The sequence below is a fragment of the Zingiber officinale genome, chromosome 2A, assembly GCF_018446385.1.
Source record: "Zingiber officinale cultivar Zhangliang chromosome 2A, Zo_v1.1, whole genome shotgun sequence".
In the NCBI taxonomy this organism is placed as follows: Eukaryota; Viridiplantae; Streptophyta; class Magnoliopsida; order Zingiberales; family Zingiberaceae; genus Zingiber; species Zingiber officinale.
In genome coordinates this window covers 169,291,334-169,311,461 of record NC_055988.1, presented here as the reverse complement: position 1 = coordinate 169,311,461, position 20,128 = coordinate 169,291,334, and the positions used below count along the sequence as shown (strand labels likewise).

Genomic DNA, 20,128 nt, shown 5'->3' with positions numbered 1-20,128 from the left:
CTCGACAGGGGCTAGCCGCTCAGTTGACACTTCTTTTCTTCGGGCCGCCTGGGCTTCCTCCACATTAATGTACTCGTTAGCCCGGTGTAACATATGATCGTAGTCTCGAGGCGGCTTCCGAATGAGTGACCGGAAGAAATCACCGTCCACGAGGCCTTGCGTGAATGCATTCATCATCGTTTCTGAGGTGGTCGTTGGAATATCCATGGCCACTCGGTTGAATCGTTGGATGTATGCTCTGAGCGACTCCCTGGGCTCTTGCTTGATGGCGAATAAGCTGACACTAGTCTTCTGGTAACGCCGACTGCTTGCAAAATAGTGGAGGAAGGCCGTGCGGAACTCCTTGAAACTTGTAATGGATCCGTCCGGCAGCCTCCAAAACCACCGTTGCGCCGATCCCGATAGGGTGGTAAGAAACACCCGGCACTTTACTCCATCTGTGTATTGATGTAGGGTAGCTGTGTTGTCGAACTTACCCAGATGATCATCCGGGTCGGTGGTTCCGTTGTACTCACCGATTGCCGGGGGCACATAGTGCTTTGGTAGAGGGTCCCGCAGGATGGCCTCTGAAAATTGCCAGTTGATCCGCTCGGGGGAGGCGTCCGTTCGGGGGACCTTGCCTTTTCTGTTAATCTCGCAGAGGCGCCTCGTCGGACGAAGATCCTCGATCACAATTAACTGTTGCGGCTTCAGGAGGCATACGAAATAGGGCCCGATGGAATGGAACCGTGGTCGGTGGTGCTTCCGCTCGGCCTCCTGACGCGGACGTCGCTTGTTGCTCAATCCGCTCGGCTTGCGCCTTCTGCTTTTGTTGTTCCACAAGCTTAGCTGCTCTTGCCTCGATCAGAGTGTAGAGCTCCTCCGTGGAGAGCATCACCGTATGCGGTCGGATGCAGGTGCGTTCCCACAGACGGCGCCAATTTGATCATGTCCGAACGCTGAATCAACGGACGCTGGGCACGTGGCGCTCTCCGAACTGATGACGTGGATCTCCGGCCGGTCGTAGGGATCTCCGGCGAACCTGCAAGGAAGTCGGGCCGGGAAGGGGTTCCCGGCGACGATCCTCCGACGCTCAAGTCAGGCAAGAGGAAATTATGAAGTGGCTCCGAAGATGCGAGAGTGCGTGATCGCGTACCTTCGTCGAAGTATGAGGGCTCTTATATAGAGCTGTGAGGAGGCTTATGCACACTTACCGAGGTGTACACGTGTCGTTTCCCATACCGTAGTATGGGCTTGTCAGAGGAACATGTCTGACACCATACTGCTACAGTCTGATCACCTCTCCAATGGGACAGCAGAACCTTCCATTGTATGATTCTGCGTATGGCCTGGTCGTCGAATATGCCCGCTGTCAGAGAAAGATGTTCCCCAATGTTCCCTCTGCCTTTGTCTTCTTTTTCCCCCTAGCCGAGTATCCATCCGCTCGGCAAGCATCGATCCGACCGGACGTAGGTATCGGTCCGACCGGGTGCTGGGCTCAAACGGTTCCTTTACAGTATCGATGCTTCAAGCCTCGGCCGAGCGGGCTACCCGCTCGGCCAGGCGACTCTGTTCACCATGAGCGTCGGAGACCCGACTTCCCGTCGGGTTGCCTTTGCTTCCGCTTAGACCCCGTTCGGCCGGTCAGTCCCCCTTTTCCGATCGGCCATTTGATCTTTGACCTCCACGTGACGCTGACTTCTGCCAAAGGGGGTGCCCTGGTCTTGCCGCCGGATCAATATCTATCGACTTGCTGGGTAATTCTATTCTCTTGATTTCGATGTACAAAATTTGTACAACTTGAAAATATAATTGGATCACTATAATTTTAATGTTGTTAGCCATTTATCAACTATTTTTGAATCATGTCGAAATTAGTTAAACAAATAAATCAAGAATTTACAATTCAATTGATGGATGATTTTTTTTTCTTATTTATTATAGTTTAAATATTATATTATATCATTTACGTATATATTAAATCTAATATATTTATTTAATTAATATGTTGATTTATTTTGTTTTAACTAGATGTTTTTATTTCAAGCATTTTCGGGTATGAAACTCATTAACACAATTTTTCATGATAAGATAGAAGAAAAGTTTTTAGTAAATTCTATGATCATCTATAATGAAAATTGATTTAAAAAATTGATAACAATATACTAATTCATGAGTTTGATTGAAAGAAAATTTAAAAAATACAATTTTAATAATACGTTCACTATATGCTTTTGAATATATTAAATTCAAATACTTTTGTTCTATATTTTTAAAAAGTTATTATTAGCATACTTTTTATTTTTGTTAATATTTAAATTAATAATTATATCAATCATCAAGCACGTGTAGTTTTGAATCGGATTCGAACCAAGTCAATTATGATAGTAAAAAATGAATAAATTTACCCTCAATGTCTTTAATATCCTTGTCAATCCGTCTCAGGGTCAACACGAAGGTAAATCATGGACGATTACTAATCTTTGAAATAGTGACTGACATATAAAAGAGGTATTTATCTCATGATGACAATACTTCATAGGCTAACCATTAGAACCGTCCGAGAAAATAAATCAAGCCAATTATGCCATATACTGATGAAGGAGAGAGAAACAATATCTGCAATTATACAGAGCTCACAATAATGACATAATAAAAGAGTAGTGAGAAGAAGGAAGGAAGAGCAGGCACAGTTTGCTGGCGGCAGCGTCGTCGTTGGTGGCTTGAACGGCGACGGTGGCGCTGCGGGCATCGACTCCACAGCCACGGCTTCTCCCCATCGTCCGCCGCAAGCTCACCTCGGTTTCGGTTTTGGCTCTCGGATTGTGCGGGTGTCGCAGTCGTTGAAGCCCGCGAGTCCTTATCGGGTTTGACCCGCAAATACAGTCCAATTTATGCTCAGCAGCGGCGGCGACCCGTTAACCGACACTTGACAGCTGTAAGTCCTCAACCGCGGTCAAATTAAGAAAAAATGATTTCGCCCAATGACATCCGGCCACGTGTCGAAGTGTACGTTTACCCTCCAGTTATTTCTACGTGTCAATCTTCTATTAGTGCAAATAATATGGCCCACAATTTATTCGTTCCTCCTTTTGCCCCCATTTTTTTTAAAAAAAAATCGAATTGGCCTAAAAGATAAAAAAAAACTCGGGAGACAATTTCAACTGCTTCACGCGTTCCTTCCGGCTCTTCCTCTCGCACTTCTTCTTCGGTCTTCCTCGTTCCTTCCTTCTTATCCTTCTCCTCCGCCGGCGATCGTTCCCCGCCTGCGTGTTCTCCAGCCAAGCCGTCGCCATGTTCCCTCCCTACCGGGCGATGATGCTGATTGACTGCTCCCACTGCCGCACCCAGCTGCAGCTCCCCCCGGGGGCTTCCTCGATCCGCTGCGCCGTCTGCCGGGCCGTCACCAACGTAGCCGATTCTAGGAGCTCCCCGATGATTCCTTCGGCTCCTCCCTTCCAACCGCCCCCCGGTCCCGGCCCCCCTCCGATTTACCCGCCGCCCCCTTCCTGGAGTACGCCGTCGCCGCCGCAGAGACCGGGTGGGCGGAAGAAGGCGGTGATTTGCGGAATCACGTATCGGAACACAAGGCACGAGCTGAAGGGGTGCATCAATGACGCCAAGTGTATGAAGTACCTCCTTATCAATCGATTCGGCTTCCAGGAGTCCAACATAATTATGTTGACAGGTAGGAGTTCAAGGTGCGATTTTTTTATTTTTTATTTTTTTTGTCGTTGGAAAGTTAGGGATTTTCCTTGATATTGGAAGTTCACTACCAAATTGCGTGATTACCATACAAAAGATCACAATATGTTAATATCTATGAACTTGAGTTGTGTATGATTTGGCTTATGCTCACAATGCTGTGAGAGCTGGACAAATTTGACAACAATCGTATCATGATTATAAACTTTATGAGTATGTCAGTACCAATGGGTGAACTTGTCCAGATAAAAATGCCAAACTCTCAGTAATCTGTACTTTTGTTATTTCAAATATTTTCTAGTTACCTCTGCATTATGTGATTTGTAACCATGATCAATTTAATGATAGTGAAACATTGGGCAGATTCTAAGATGTTTATCTATGAGATTCAGTGTTTTTTTTGGTATGCTAGCAATGAATTCTTGCAATTTTTTTATGGATATTCTCTTGTTTAGAACAGGTGAAGATTTTAAATGTTCTATATTATGTTGATTGGGATTCTTTCCTTATATAAGTTATAGTCTTTATTATATCATGGGAAACTAAAAGTAGCCAAGTCTATCTTAGTGTCTTTTGAAAGATGGTTGTATTCTGCCCCATACTTTTGGATGAACATATGACTAATAAACTAGTTTACTGATACTTTTGGATGAACATTCATGATACTAGGAACATTTCCATTTGTACCACAACGCTTTTAATTTTTCTCAATATAACCGCTAAATTTTAAGTGCGGTCAATTTTCCTTTTTAAGTAGAAAATTGATCTCATTTTGGCCTTTCTCTTCAAAATTATTTTAGAAATTAAATTTGGACAATTTCCCCATGGATGAAAATATTATTCAAATTCCACTAATCTATAAACAAGGCTATTTTTGCCTAAAAATTAATCAGTCTTGCAGAAAGGGGTCAATTTGAAACCAAAATATTGCAGGTCCAGACTGACTATAGGTTAAGGTTTATCCTGAAAAACAAGTGGAGACTTCAAGATGCAAACTAAAATCTTAAAATCTTTTCCAGGATATTTGAGTTCAAAAGAAAGTAATAGGCCTCAATATGTAAGCAACCTGAAAACAACAAATAGTTTCTTAGGAAGTTGCCACCTTCCTTTTTTTTCTTTAAAACATTATTTTTGAAAATGTGTTCAGTACAAAATTTCTAGGTTATCTTTCAGTCAGTTTGGTTTTAAACTTGACTATAAGAGATACCAAGTTGCAGCATACTTCTTTGACAAATCTAAATTGATACCCTTTGCAGAGGAAGAAAGAGATCCATACAAGATTCCAATTAAACACAACATAATGATGGCAATGTATTGGCTTGTCAAAGGTTGTCAACCTGGAGACTCTTTGGTATTTCACTACTCTGGCCATGGTTCCCAACAAAGAGATTACAGAGGGGAAGAAGCAGATGGCTACGATGAGACTCTTTGTCCTCTAGACTTTCAGAAAAATGGAATGATCGTTGATAACGATATTAATGAGGCACTAGTTAGGCCACTACCTTCTGGAGTTAGGCTTCATGCTATTATAGATGCTTGTCACAGTGGCACTATGCTAGATCTACCTTATCTTTGCAGAATGAACAGGTCAGTAATATAGAACTACTCTCATGATTGAACCTTTGCTCTAGAGAGCATTCCTTTGACTTTAAATTGTCTTTTAGCTTCTATGCTACGTGGGTGATGGATAAGTAATAACTTACTAGAAGTATATAACTCAACTTATAATAGTCCAATTGGGGCTTTTCTTTCTTCCATTATTTTAGCTTCTTATTTTAGTTACTCATTTTGTCTTTATCGATGTGATAAATTTTTAAAAACACCATGTCCTTCTTCCCATGAGTACCTCAGAATCTGATAACACGGGCTTTATGAGAATCAAAAGAAAAGAGATTCCCAATCTATTTTCCCTTAAATCTAGACTAATCATGTCTTTGGGTCGAGGGACTTCCTGCTTAGAGAGATTATGGAAGTTAATTGGTTGATTGTTTATTTCAAAAATTTGAGCTCTTAGAAAAAGAACCAACTTGCAAATTCATATTCTTAATATTTAATCTCTATACTTCGTCAGCTTGAACTTATTTAATCAATTTGCTGGTCCATTAATACCAGAGAGAGTTTCTTTTCATGTTTTTCTTTTCTTTTGCACATGGTTTTAGACTCAGATCACTATGATAACTATGGTAACAACCTAGATGTTTTTTGAGTATCTACACTTCGTGTTTCAGAATATATAAAGCTAATTGTCTTTTGTGATCTAGGAGTGGAGTTTATGCATGGGAAGATCATCGACCTCGAAATGGTGCTTGGAAAGGTACAAGTGGCGGAGAAGCCATTTCATTCAGTGGTTGTGATGATGATCAGACCTCTGCAGACACTACGGTAACTTTTATTGCATGCAGTGTGAATAAACAGCTACAATATCTAAATAGTGTTTGCTTCAGTGATAGAAAATCTATTCCGTCCTTAACTTTAAGGAGAGTTTAGTTCCAGAACCAGATTGATTATTTTAACTATAACGTTTCTGATGATTGTAAGCCTGTTGTGTACCATCTTATAGTGATTGGAGTTTCCTTTTGTAATCTTCATTATTCAGTTAAAACAGTTAAGACATTTAGGAGTAAGAAGGTAACAACCAGATGCTAAGAATGTCTAGATGAATAAGTGAACTTATTTATTACCAAGAAATAGAAAGAAAAGTGATATTACTAGTCAGCAATTAGGCATGGTATAATATAAAATGGATTATGACGAAATCAAGTAATTAAGATGGTCTAGGCAGGTTCAAACCTAACTGATGGTTCCTAGCAAGACAAATTGAATTAATTAGAACTAAAAAATACATGATGGAGATTATTGTCAATAGAGATCTACTCCTGAGTAGCAATGATATGACTCCAACAATTTAGTTGTTTATAGCATGTTGTTTATGAAGAATTTATGCAAAAGAAAACATTGTATAGCATTGATTTCCATAAAGCATATTTACATGTATTTATAGATTGAACATTTGTCATAGTTTATGCTAGTTGGCAACCTAACACAACCCTCCTTTATCCGGGCTTGGGACCGGCCATGACGGGTTAATTCGTCATGAGCGGAGTTACATATATTTAACCAAAAAAAATAATAAACATTACTAGTTCTATCTAAAACATAAGCATAATATTAGATATGTTTTAAACTAAATCATATTTTATATTTATCTATAAATGCCTTGAGCGAGTGTTGGAAGGAAAATAGTGCTCACTTGTTTATCCTTGTCATTTAGCTGGTAGTATAGTGCATCAAAGAACATATTTTTTTCCTTAACCAGTCTAAATTACACCAAGTTGAGTTCTGAAGTTTTAATGCGGTTCTAATTGAAAATCCAGTAACTCTTTTCCTCTCTAGTTTATCTTTTAATATTGATGATAGTTCATCAAATGGTTCTAATGCAGGCTTTATCAGGGATTACTTCAACAGGTGCCATGACTTATTGCTTCATCCAGGCCATTGAGCGAGGACAAGGGGCTACATATGGAACTATACTGGCTTCCATGCGATCCACCATTAGGGGCTCTGGTGATTCACTTTCTTCAGGCCCTGTTACCTCACTCATCACTATGTTGCTGACTGGAGGTAGTATGCCTGGCACACTCAGACAGGTACTTTTTTTCTCTTCTCTTCCAGTGTTTTTGGAACTATAAACCTGGGAATCAGAAGGCAAACCGATCATATCAGATCATTATATATTTCTTGCTGAACTTGAAAACAAAGAGACTACCGGTTCACATGTCGGCCTGGTTTTAAAAACATTGCTCTTGGAACAAAACTTACGTGTCTCATGGAACTCTGTGAAAAAGGTGTATCATCATGCGTTCAGTTTCATACTAAGTGCACTCTTTCTTCATACTTGATATTCGCCATCATTTAAGTGCACACCCTTTATAGAGGATCCGTGAAGAAGTCTGCACCAAAGTTTTGTACATGTTCTTAGCCTGTTCTTCACAACGAGGGATCTACGTCTAAGTTTTCTACCTATAGTTAGCATTTCTTTAAATTTGATGCAAATGTTGTTAATCGTGCATAACCGTCACAGAAGCTCCGTGAAAGGGTCTACACCTAAGTTTTATTCACGTTTATAGCCTGATCTTCTGATAAAGGAGATGTGTATCCAAGTTTTGTTCAGTTTCTTAACTTTGTTCTTCCATGAAGGAGGTCCATTTCTTCCTGTTCTTGACATATTCATTCATCAGACAAGAATCCCTAAAGCTGATCATTTTCATGTCAAATTTGCAGGAGCCACAACTCACTTCCAACGAAATGTTCGATGTTTATTCAAAACCATTCTCTCTATGATTTTATGGAATTGCTTCTAAGCCGGATTTGCCCAGTGACACCAGAGGAAGCACAATTGGCAACGAAATTGTTTGTTGGATTTGGATATTAATATTTGGTGAAACAATTTGTGTGGAAATTACCATGGATTCTTTTTTTCATCTAACTGTGTCCATCGTGCACATATTCCTTAAATAATGAAATAAAATAAAAATGAAATAGCTAAAATGATTTAGAAATAATAATTTAATACATACTAAATTCTAAATTTAGAAATAGAACAGAAATGTTTACAGTTCATTGAAAAAAAAGGAAGATAAAATAGCAACTCCGCTAACCTAACGGATGATCAGGGTTCTAAATTGCAAACAAAATAAATAAGCAACTTCAAATGGAATAAATTCCAAAAGCTTGCATATCAGATTAAAATAAAAATAAATTCGTAAAACTTACAATATAACAAATCTCAACATCCTCCATCCTTACACAACACACCAATAATATTATCAAAACACACAACTTTGAGATATATTATACGAACTCTCTGGTAGAAGCTCCTTATTCTACGCAATATGAGATGATCATAATATCATAAAACACTTGAATAGACATTTAATTGGCAAAGCCAAAGTTCCAGGGCTGCATCTTGATCAAGTCTCTCTCATTGTGTTTATCATCTTTGCCATCTTCTCTCTGAAAAATATACAACTTCGTCATGTCAGAAAATAAAAGTGTGTTCAAGAAGAGGATTTGGTGAAGAGCCATAAGAATTGGACTGGAAATAAGACTGGCCGAGATCAGGACAACAATTCACTGGTTGAACCAGCCCAAATTGTAGATTGTCTCAGATGTCACCTCAAACAAGCTAATTGGTTAGACCATCCCAGATATAATATCTCTAGTTGCATATTTCTCACAATCATTCAAGATAAAAATTATACATGTACCAACTTGCAACTAAATTTAAGTCAAAGTTTTGTAAGTTGCTTTGGATGTATTTATTATATGTTAAAAACTGATAATAATAATTTTCCTAACTCAATTATGTCATTCAGCAAATTTGACATTTGAAGCCATAGAATAAAATTAACCTAGTTTTCTAAAAACTAACCAGTTCTTAGCGTTCTATGAAAACCCCAGTCAGATTAATTTTTGACTTTTTTCACGTGGTTGAATCATGAACTAAACTTGAAATGGAGAGGTTCTATTTTTGGTTTTTCTGATCCAACGAGTAGTTCAGTCAAGGTTATTATATAAATGATATAAATGTGATCTTCATCAAGAAGGTCTGCTTACTGCAAATATGACAAAATTTACTGATATTTTAGGAGGAAACCACATGCATTGGCACTTAAGAAGAATATGCATTAGGATCTGCAGTGTCAACACCAGTGTTCATAGAAGTAGCAGCTTACCTGCAGAAGTATGTGGAGAATGAACGCCGTTGGCCTTGCCATTCGGCTGGGCTTGTGATGCCGATCTTTGCATGCGTGGGGATGAACTCTGCTTTCCATTTTCAACAGGCAAGGAATGTCGCTTTTTAGGATGATTATCTTGCTGATCAGGGCTGGACTTCTGAGATGTACTGACATATGCTTTAGCCCTTGCAGATGCAGTGGCTTGCATATAACTTGGAAGCGAATTGCTACTACTAAGCCTAGGTTCTTGTTCAACATGATCAGTCTTTGCCATCCCAAAAGAGTTACGCCTCTTTGGAATTTTTGGATCCTTCACTAAATTTTCTACACTAATTTGTACGCCTGAACCATTAATTGGACTAGATGATAGATTTTTTCCAACCAATTGTAACCTTTGCCTATAAGTAGACATGTTATCATCCTTTTTTTTCTTTCTGGCATTTACAGAGATATCACTAGATGGGGTTCCATGTGCATCAGCTGCTGATTCATAGTTTACTGGAGTTCCTTCAAGTGATCTACCTTGTTCTGTTGTAACTTCCTGATGAGTCATCGCACTTGATGAAGTTGGCTCAGTCGACTTGTGACCAGACTGTGTTAAGTTGATGGAAACATTTGAATTTGCCACATTGTCATCTCCATCCTCAGGTCTACCATTACCACTCAAACTGGGAAGTTCAAGAGCATTCTCCTCAACAATGCCATAATTCTTATTCTCCAAAGTGCTGATCTCGAGAACAATTTCCCCACCTTCCATGTCAGATCTGTCTGGTGAATCAAGAGTGGAGGTGATAGATATCTCAGTGCCACACTCTGATGCTGCAGTTTGAAGCCTTGAATCGTACATTATCGAAGTTTTAGCTGAAACTGCTTCATGGTTTTCTGTAAAAGAACTTGTGTGAATGTTCTGGTTCTCTGATTTTGATTTTGATGAAGCATTTTGATAAGCAGAACTAACAGGTCGACCAACAGTTGACTTTGAACTCAACTGTTCGAGCTTTGACTGAGCTGCAACAAATGCTGGGTTGCATGGTTTTCTTGAACTAGCAGCAATTTTCTTCCCGCCATCCTCCAGCATTTCAGGGGATGCCTTTTCAGTATCATGGTTGAAGCAGTCTTTCCTAACAGGTGATTTTTCACCTGTTAATCCAGAATTTTTATTTGGCTGCGCTTGTTTAGTATCATCTATGCAATCCAACCTCTCATCATTAACAACCTTAGGCTTAGCGTAGTCTTGAACGGTAGTGTCCAAAATATCATTTCCAGGTTGCAATTTTTCTGCCTCGCCAAAGTTGAACGAATTAGATTGTGAATTTACAGATGTCTGACATTGAAGGCCATCCGCATCTCCAATCATTAAATATTGTTCATCATCATCTGCCATCATCAATTTGGTTGGAGGCAACACTGGTTCAGACAAAACTGACAAAGCTGCATTAGAAAATGCTTTTTTTGGTATACCCTCTGCAACATTAGTTTTCCCTTCTAGCACCTGATGGCCAATGCCGAAGCTTTTCACAGGTTGTTGGTTTGCTGATGAAGCTATAGCCGTCCATCTCTTCAACCACTTCCAAACTGAATCAGACTCTGATGGATCACATTTGATGTGGATTGTTTTCTTCCTTGGTGTAGTCTCCAAAAGCTTGAAGAATTAAAAGATGCAAGTCATTTATAGAAGATTGGACTAAGAAATGTATCCACTATATGAAGAAGTGAAAAAAACCACAACCATTACCTGATGAGCAAGGCCATTAGTAAGTAATTTATTGATGGCTGATCTGCCTGGTTTATTGAAAGAATCTCCCTTCCCCTAAGATAAAATCAGCATGACAAGATTATTCCAATTAAAGCTCAAAGCGTGAGTATGTTGTTACAACATACTAGTAACAATTCCAAACTTTATGAACTGCATTACAGTATTAGGAAAAGGAATATTTGTCACAGACAGCTATGGCTCAGTTGACAATGCAAGGACAGCCAAAGTTCACGAGAAATAGACAACACTAAAGCATTGCACAGCATTGAAAGGCCATGTGTTCAAACCAGATTTTATCTTGCTATTGAGTTCTAAGTAAGAAAATAGCCATCCTAACGCAATAATTGTGCTCATCAAATTGAGAAATGAAATCAACTTGCACAAAGTTTACAAGTATTTGAAGCATTTTGGTTGTTCCAGTATCCATAAAGATTTCACTAACATAGTAACATCAATAAAACTTGATAGATATCTGATACCTACCAGGAACTTCCTAGTATCATTTGGCCTTGACTTCCCAAATAGTTGGCGAGTATGGCGAGCCCTTACAAGTGCTTGCATTCTGATGATGGCCTGGATACACTGCAAAGTTCCAATAGCTTGCCTCCTCACCAGGTATCCACGTACAATTGCTTGCAACTTGACAATGCATTTGAGTTTATGTACCTCTTCCCTGGCCTAAATTTATCGTGAAAATTAAGAGAAGCTAGGTGTAATTTCTAGAATAATGTAGGCTCAGAAATAAGTGAAGGATGTACCAAATTTCCCCTTATAACCGCCTGAAATATAATTGCAATAGATTCACTGAGAGCTGGACCAACTGGAGATATACTTCCACTAGAAAGGGATAGAGGAGCTTCTGTATTTGATATCTCTGATGGTAATAGAGAAGTTTTAATTGGCTTTTCTTGTTCCTGGACTACTTCTGGGAAAGCAGATTGGAGGTTAGCCGTAGGAAGTTCTTGACTTTCCTTACTGGAGCAAACAGATATAGGTTCTGAGACCACTGTGTTGCTTAGAACACGATGCTTAGATGATCTCCTTCGGAAACTCCACCTACGATTGTCTGATGAAGTTGTAGCCTGGGCCTGCCACGAATCATTAGATTGTAATCGGGATTTGAAACAACAATGACAAAGAAAACTTCAAGGTCAACAAAATTAAACAACACGAAAGTTCCAACAACTAAACAGGTCCACCATGCAAGTATAACTGTCCAATTCATCAGGTTTAAGACTGCTTACAGATATATTAAGACAGGTATACCAGAATTTTAATAGCACACGCTGTTGAAGGGAAGAGATTAATGGAATAAGGATCACTCTAACTAAAAAACAGTCTCTTTTCTAGCAGCTGTTAAGTAGCCAATTTTCCAAAATGACCACAGAACATCCACATGTAAGAATCAAAATGCAAACTGAAAAATAAAACGAGAAGCGTGAACGGAATGACCTAAAATGCAGGTCAATAATGACCAATTCGGTCGGTAAATGGTATTTGCGAGATCCTGTGCAACGGATCTGATCCAAGACGTCAGCTTCCGGCAAGATCCCCCACGAACCAACACTCCTCCCACTCTCAACTCCAACAATACGGATCGGAGATCCCCAATCACAATGGAAGATGTTAAAAACTAACACGAAGTTTACCTCTTCCGGCAAGAGATCGCCATTGTCGACGGCGTCAGCACCGCCTCCACCGCAACCCATGATCTTCAAGCATGAGCTCGCCGGCTTCCCCATCGCTTCCGCCTTTCGTCTCCGTCTCCTCCTCCTCACGATTCGGTGCTTCTTCGCTCGCTTGGTCTCGCACAGTCAGAGAGTTCGGTCGCAGCAAAAGCAGCTGCTTCTGCTAAATTAGTTCGATCAGTTTTAATTTAAAATCCGCCGAAAACCGCCGCATCCAATCCGATTAAATCCCGCAGCTGGCGTCCGCTTTGTTTTACCTAATTTGCGCGACCCAAAAAGTTCTCCGCCTGCTTTAGTTCACCCAATTCGTGGGATCCACGAGTTGGTACCTCGGTTTCACGTGGTGGTGCAGAGTGGGTAACGACCTGAACTTTGCAGGTACCGGGCGGTAAACACACCGGAGTGGGGCGCTCCTCTACAGTACGGCCGTTGGGAGTCTCGGGACTTGAAGCTGAGGCCGTGATTAACTGATGAAGACGTAAGATACCGCAGCGGGCCGGATAACGGAGGACTGGGACAGTGTTACTTAGCTGTCTGTGCCGGTTTGCCGTCGTCAATTTTAGCCGTTCCGACAGACTGTTATTATAATTATATATACCGTATTGCGCATTCTCGATGTCCCAGATACGAGATGAGATCCTCTGTCCTTAAAAAATATTGTATTCTCATGTCCCAGAGTCGATCAGACGGCTATGATATTTTTATAATATACACTGTATTCTTGAGATGTGATTTAGGCCATCCGATCGATTCTGAGACATGGGGATACAATATTTTGAAGACAGAGGATCTCATCCTCTCAGATACGAGATAATCGTAGATTTACTCCATGCAACGTGACGCCCCACTAGCAATCCTTGATGAACCCTACGGTCCTGCAGCTGACGTATTTATCATAAGAATTTACCTGCTTGACAAAAATCACAGCCGTGTTCCGGGGGAAAAAAACTGATTTTCCCTGCACGTAACAATTTCCCGTGAAATTTATTTGAGATGAACTAGATATTTTACACGAAAGAAAGAACAATATTTGATATGGTTTGTGGTTTTGAAGGGTCGTACCAGAGATGAGGATGTCGATCACTACAAGCCATACAAGGTATTGATTGTTATGATTTCATGTTGTGTGAGGTTGGGTGGGGAAGGCAGTGACAGCCTAAGCCATGTTGCTTGGGACAGAAAAAGAGCAAAGTCGCATGAGACGAGGACAAGAAGGATCTCATGTTTCATCAATACAAAGCCCAATGGGATGGCTCAATATTTTTCATGCTTGGGTCTTTAATCAGCCCAGGTGATCGAAGTGCCTTGGTAAAGCAGAAAAAGAATGCAATAGAATTGAATTGAGAACATGGTTAGGGTAGGTTGAGCAGAAAAACAATGCAATAGAATTGAGGTTTAGATGAGATCGAGCTCGTGCAAATTGACCCCAATTTAATGAACCTTTACGTGAATCAATTTAACCTGAACAAGACTCCTCATCACCATTGAGTGAACCTCATTTAATTTGATGTTAAATTTACACGAATGTAGATTTGCGCTTACCTTCATTAGCATTTATGAGTCTCTGTTCCTTGATGGGAAAGTTCCTGGTTCATACAAAAATGTCAACAGTAGCGTTTCATGTGCATTTAATAAGTGTCTGCTGATAATAAAACATCATAAATGTACCAGTTCGAATCTGGTAGGCTAAGACAAAGAGTGTAATAGAGAATTCATGCCAGGCTAGCAAACACAAGCATATGATTGAATGCAGAAGTCACAGTCTCTCGAACTGTGCAGTGAAGTCATTCAATGTGCAGAATGTCACGAAAATGGTGTGTTCCTTATCAACACAGATAGTGTAAAGCCAACAAAAAATGTTTACAAGAGACAATAGTGACAACCGCACTAAAGAAAATGCTGGAACAAATAGGCTGCTGCCTTGAACAAAAACTTAGGACAAGATAGCAAACACAAATACATGATTCCATAAGTCATACAGACAAATAACAAAAGTGAGGAATCTTAATTGAGACTTCTATTTGTAGGGATAGAACAAGTCAATACAGATTGAGATTGATTGATTGCAGATGATATGGATTTTTTTTTTCATATTACAGACAAATATTTAGTTATGGGTATGAAATATCCTAGACACAAAATAAATAGATGAAAAGCATGGGACAATAAAGCCTAATGAATTCACACTGCAAAACTGCAACACCCTCACTTTAGTAGTTCAGACACGGTAGTTGGTACCTGAAGCGCAAAGAATCTCCAATTTCCATGCTGCTCTGTCAGTAAGTTATAGTACAACGCCGAATGAAAATCCAAGTAGGTGACCTACTCGGGGATGATGATGAAATCAAGTAGTTCATTTTTTTTCCTCCCTTTTTTGTGGTTGGGGTTTTACCATCAATAGATTTATCAATAAATTACAAGCTACAAATGTACCAAGTTAGGTTTACATACGCAAATAGTCACTAGAGAACATGTTCCATCCTGGCACATTTGATTGGCATCGCCTGCAACAATTAAATGCTCTGGTTTTGAAAGTTGTTGAGAGAAAGTAACCAGATTCACACTTACATAAATGAGTTAACATCCATTCAAGAGACCCGATTTCCCTGTTCTTTTTTCTTTTATCATAGTGGAAAAATTAAGGTCGAAACTGAGCCACAATCAATTTTATAACTCGTAGTTTGACCTCATGAATATAATTTGAAAGAGGAAGTGAGAGAAGTAAACCAAAGATGGATGATGATTGCTATCAAAAATCATGCTTGCTAAGTTTAAAATTGAGTGCATAAAATACTTTGAACAAATAGTATCTGAAAGACTAAAACACTAACTAGAAATCAGGAGCTTGTAAACAAATTTAACTCGCTAGGAAGGTTGTACAGTGACCTTTCATATTTTCTTTATTTATTTTGGGAAGATCTTAAGAACTTACCCTGCAGATACCACAGCTTCAACAATTTGTTTTAATTTACATAAATGATGTCTTCATCTTCATTATCCATATCACCTTCTCCGTCTTCTTCAGAAGAATTTGGAGGTTCAAATTGTTTGGCATCTTGATCTCTGGTGCTCTTCTCTTCCTTTAACCTGTCCAATATGGCTATCACCTACGGGAGAAAGTTTAATCAATTCCAGGCTGAACTAATTCTTTTGTATGGTTGATTCATTATTATGAAAAAACACATTAGTACAAGAATTTTTAGGGCACATTAACTTTTTCAATAAATGAAGAAATGAAAGCCATCACATGTTGTGCTAAATTTATGTTCCTTCTCTCCAAGTCCAATACAGGTAATGAGGCATCTCCCTTCCAAGAAGATAAATGCATGTTGTCTAACACTTACAAATGTGACAACTAATCTTCCAGAACAACAGAAACACGAAGCATACAGCAGATACAGTGCTTAAGAATCAATCACAATATTTCAGCTAGGCAAAGAAGTAATTCCTAAGGCAATCTTCATCTCAAATAATTACGAGTCATACAAATTCAATAGGTCAAGAAAGAAGATGATTCAACAACATGTAAATAATGTTACTAACATTATGATTTCATTCTAGACTCCAATAACTAAAAAAAGGCAAGGAGGAATTCAAACATTTAAGTTCACATAGACAAAATATAAAACACTTAAACTGGCACAGAGGGGATCTAATATCAAACCAGAAGTAAATTTGAAATTCAGTGCCATCCAATATATATTTTGAAGCTAAAAGGTCTGTCACACACAATGATCATTTTGGCTGAAGGTTCTTCCAGATTGAGGGGCAAACAAGATAAATGCACCAAGGCCTGGAAGGCATAACAATAGTGATGACAACCATACTGAACATAGCGAGAGTATAGTTTAAGTTATGATATTTCAAAAGTACACTTTACATAGATGTCTTACTAGTTTAGCCTATAGTACTTCTATCACCTACTAATAGTTTGTTTAGTTTCTTAGCTATTGATCTATAGATTTCTCTATCTTCAGTTAAAGAATAACCACAATTATATATCTTATAAATTTAAAATTTCTATGAGTTGTTAAATTGTCGATGTATGAGATATAGGTATAACATGCTATGACTATAGATCTATATGTGATTTAATATTTGACTAATTGCATGAGGAAGATTTTATGAGATATGTATTGGATGATTGATCAGCCATCTTAGGCATCCAAGATGTGTTAGTAATATCATATCTAGGAAAAGGTTCAAACTTAGTAGGACACAAACTACCAAAAAGTCATACTTGGAATCCCCATCTATGAACCCCAGGCTCATCAAAACTGAAAACCAGTTACCAACAGTGACATTCAGAGTGAACATTGCACCCACATTGACAACTTGTAAATTTTAATGAGATAAAGTGTTGGAACCTAGATCCATACCATGTTGCAATCCACTACTCTTATCCAAATAACAAAGGCAATCAGAGTATGAGTTCAAACATTATTGTCAGACTGATTGATATTTTTCAAGGAATAGGAGATCAACCAGCATGGTGCCTGAGATGCTATCTTAAATTCTACCAGCACAGCTTGAAAACCTTTATTCAGGAACACTTCATTTGGATACCAAAGATACCAAGGTTTGATCCTCTTCATTGTGTGTACAGATTGATCTTTGGGTATGCTTCTTATACATATAATTACATCCAGAAATAATGATTTTTGAAGTAAAGGCCAAGATGTACAAAATTAGCAATGGTGCATAATCTTCTTCAGCGTAGTAGCAAACAATGTTAAACAGATAACAGAGTAGCAGATAGACATAATCACTCATTAGTCTACTTTTTAACATGAATTGGTCCCAATATCTATGGAGCTAGGCATTGCTCTTTTACATCTGTTCAACTCTTTCAACATCATTTACAAACCAATCCAATCAAGGGCATCGACCAAAGATGGATAGAAGTAACACGTTAAAGAAACTAATGATAAACCATTGAATTAAAGGTCAACTCACGATCAAGAACTATCTTGCGCAAAATGCAAGCAACACAAGCATAACACATCAAAACATTGTTAAAAGTTTTATTTGCCAATTCTATTTTCTCTAACATGATATGTTGATCTGTTAGCTCTTTATCAATTTGCCAATATTTACATCAGCTAACCTAAACGCAGACATGGAAAACAATGAGGTGGTCACAATGTGACGATATAATAAGCTTACTCTGCTTCCTCTTTCTAGCGACTCATCTTCAATGAAACGTATTTCAGGAGTTAGGCGCAACTTCATCCGCCTCCCCAGCTCACTACGCACATACTTGACCTTCGACTTCAGTCCAGCAATAGCAACCTCTTTTCCTCGATCATCACCAAAGACAGACACATACACCTTAACAACCTAAAAACTTAATATTGAATTAGATTTAGCCTAATAAGCATCACAATTCCCAAAACCAAAAAATTAGTAATCGCACCGTCAAAACAAATGAATCACCTGGAGGTCGCTGGAGACCTCGACGCCGCTAATAGTAGTGAGGGAGGAGAGGTAGCGGTCGGCACCGAGGGAGGCTTCCGGGAGGACGGCATACTGGAGAACCTTGTCGGTGATCAACATATCCGACAGCTCCCTCTGGATCTGCTTGGCCACCATCTTGACCCGACGCTGGTTCGCCATACACCGGACCGTCCCGCCTCGTCGTCCCCCGATCACCACCGTGAGCTTAGGGCTTGTCCAGGTCCGTGGACGGAGACAGAGGACGTCGCTGGAGACATTGCTGCTGGTGGTGGAGAACAGAGCAACGGAGAGCGTTAGAGGAGACGGGGGCAACCGGCTCATGGTATTTGTTGTGCTTCTCCAAGGAGCAGATAAGCGGGTCATGGATAGGGCGGAGAAGAATCGGGATTTGGATGCGGACGCCTGATTATTTAAAATCCCCTTCAGAACTCTCTCCTTCCTTAAATAATAAAAAAATATGATAAATTATAGAAAAGTTTATAGGTATAGTGAAAAATTAGTATTAAATTTAATAAAATAATTTTTTTATGTTAAATTTAGATTTTGAATGAGGATTGTAACGTGGATTGTCTTATGAATCTATTTTTTTTTTATAATTCATATGTTCATATTTGAAATTAATCTTAAGGTGCCCATATTAATTATTTTATCCAAAAAATTTTATCTTAAATTTTAGACAAAGTAATTAAAAAATCTTTGTATCATCTATCCTATACATTCCTTAAATTTTGTATTTATTAATAGTATTCTCTAAATTTAGAGAATGAATTTTAATCCTAAACATTATAGAGAAGAGAGAAAAAATAAGGAAGTTAATATATGGTGTAGTAAATAATGGCGGAGCCAGTTCGGATGATCTACCCAGGCTGTGGGTCACGCTAACGTCGATGCTGACGTCAATGCCTGGGCTAGCCTCCGCTTTCTCTTCCGTTTTTCCCTTTTTTACAGTAAAATAGATGTTTTTCTCTTCTCGTCACCGTCGAACATCCGGGCTATAGTTCGAGTAGAGTTGTACCTAGTTCCGCCCTTGGTAGTAAAAAATAGATATCTAAATTTAATAAAGTAATTTTTAAATCATAAATTATATATTTTAGATAAAGAAATTGGTATGAATGATCTTAGTAAGTACAGTTAGAGTAGTTACAGCTATAGTATTGATTTGAACATTAATATATACTACCTCTTTAAATAGCATCATATGTACATATTCGAGGTCTTTTGCGATCATGTTATATACAAAGGTCTTAGAGTGATCAATTCCCAACACAAAGGCTCACTGGATGCCACTGGATGCCTGATCTCCCTAGGTTACTATACTAAAGCAAATACCCCCAACCTCCCTATACAAATGGTTACTATGCTAGGATAAATATCCTTATAAATTATTGAGATTGTGAAATTGTCTGAATAAAATACTAAGATAACAATTTCACCTTTTACTCTACTAGTAATAAATTATCTTCCATTTTAATTTATCTATTGTAACCTCCACATCTAAAATATTCATCTCAATGTTTTATTTTCTCTTAAATACTTTACCATTACATACTTAGTCATTTGAAATTCTAGACGGTCATAAGGCTACGCTGTAATGTAATCCAAATTATATTACAAAGTCGATTATCTTGTTTGGTTTGATTTAAAACTTGTAATGTAATGTAATCTAGATTACAAAAGGTAATGAAGATTTATAATCTGGATTACAAAGCAAATACTATGTAATCCGATTACATTACGAGGTCATTGTTTCACCAAAGTTTAAATGCCGAATATATCCCTAGTCTGTTGTCGACCGCCGCCGGCCG

At 38.8% G+C, this 20,128-nt stretch overlaps 3 protein-coding genes across 3 annotated transcripts; 1 reads left to right on the top strand and 2 right to left on the bottom strand.

The window, feature by feature from the left end:
- Positions 1-3,119: 3,119 nt before the first annotated feature.
- LOC122043194 (metacaspase-1-like) lies at positions 3,120-8,165 on the top strand. The gene is made up of 5 exons (XM_042603702.1): positions 3,120-3,667; positions 4,941-5,271; positions 5,946-6,066; positions 7,125-7,331; positions 7,966-8,165. The coding sequence occupies exons 1-5, from the start codon at positions 3,274-3,276 to the stop codon at positions 8,023-8,025; spliced, it is 1,113 nt and encodes a 370-aa protein (XP_042459636.1). The 5' UTR covers positions 3,120-3,273; the 3' UTR covers positions 8,026-8,165.
- Positions 8,166-8,401: 236 nt separating this feature from the next.
- On the bottom strand, positions 8,402-13,047 carry LOC122043193 (protein IQ-DOMAIN 32-like). Its single transcript, XM_042603701.1, has 6 exons — positions 12,828-13,047; positions 11,937-12,266; positions 11,662-11,856; positions 11,158-11,232; positions 9,420-11,064; positions 8,402-8,697 (listed from the first exon to the last, which is right to left on the bottom strand). The coding sequence occupies exons 1-6, from the start codon at positions 12,918-12,920 to the stop codon at positions 8,678-8,680; spliced, it is 2,358 nt and encodes a 785-aa protein (XP_042459635.1). The 5' UTR covers positions 12,921-13,047; the 3' UTR covers positions 8,402-8,677.
- Positions 13,048-14,925: 1,878 nt separating this feature from the next.
- Positions 14,926-18,729, bottom strand: LOC122043192 (probable ribosome-binding factor A, chloroplastic). The gene is made up of 4 exons (XM_042603700.1): positions 18,303-18,729; positions 18,033-18,206; positions 15,799-15,973; positions 14,926-15,370 (listed from the first exon to the last, which is right to left on the bottom strand). Exons 1-3 carry the CDS (start codon positions 18,684-18,686, stop codon positions 15,830-15,832), a joined length of 702 nt encoding a protein of 233 aa, XP_042459634.1. The 5' UTR covers positions 18,687-18,729; the 3' UTR covers positions 14,926-15,370; positions 15,799-15,829.
- Positions 18,730-20,128: the final 1,399 nt, after the last annotated feature.

Bases quoted from the DNA above. Each gene is read 5' to 3' on its own strand.
- LOC122043194 (XM_042603702.1), top strand. From the start codon at position 3,274: ATGTTCCCTCCCTACCGGGCGATGATGCTGATTGACTGCTCCCACTGC. The intron at 5,272-5,945 runs GTCAGTAATATA...TTTGTGATCTAG, and splicing joins TATCTTTGCAGAATGAACAG to GAGTGGAGTTTATGCATGGG. The intron at 7,332-7,965 runs GTACTTTTTTTC...TCAAATTTGCAG, and splicing joins TGCCTGGCACACTCAGACAG to GAGCCACAACTCACTTCCAA.
- LOC122043192 (XM_042603700.1), bottom strand. From the start codon at position 18,686: ATGACCCGCTTATCTGCTCCTTGGAGAAGCACAACAAATACCATGAGC. The intron at 18,207-18,302 runs GTGATTCATTTG...TTAAGTTTTTAG, and splicing joins AGGTCTCCAGCGACCTCCAG to GTTGTTAAGGTGTATGTGTC. The intron at 15,974-18,032 runs GTAAGCTTATTA...TTTCTCCCGTAG, and splicing joins CGCTAGAAAGAGGAAGCAGA to GTGATAGCCATATTGGACAG.
- LOC122043193 (XM_042603701.1), bottom strand. From the start codon at position 12,920: ATGGGGAAGCCGGCGAGCTCATGCTTGAAGATCATGGGTTGCGGTGGA. The intron at 11,233-11,661 runs GTAGGTATCAGA...ATTTTATCTTAG, and splicing joins ATGATACTAGGAAGTTCCTG to GGGAAGGGAGATTCTTTCAA. The intron at 8,698-9,419 runs GTAAGCTGCTAC...TATATTTTTCAG, and splicing joins TTCTCCACATACTTCTGCAG to AGAGAAGATGGCAAAGATGA.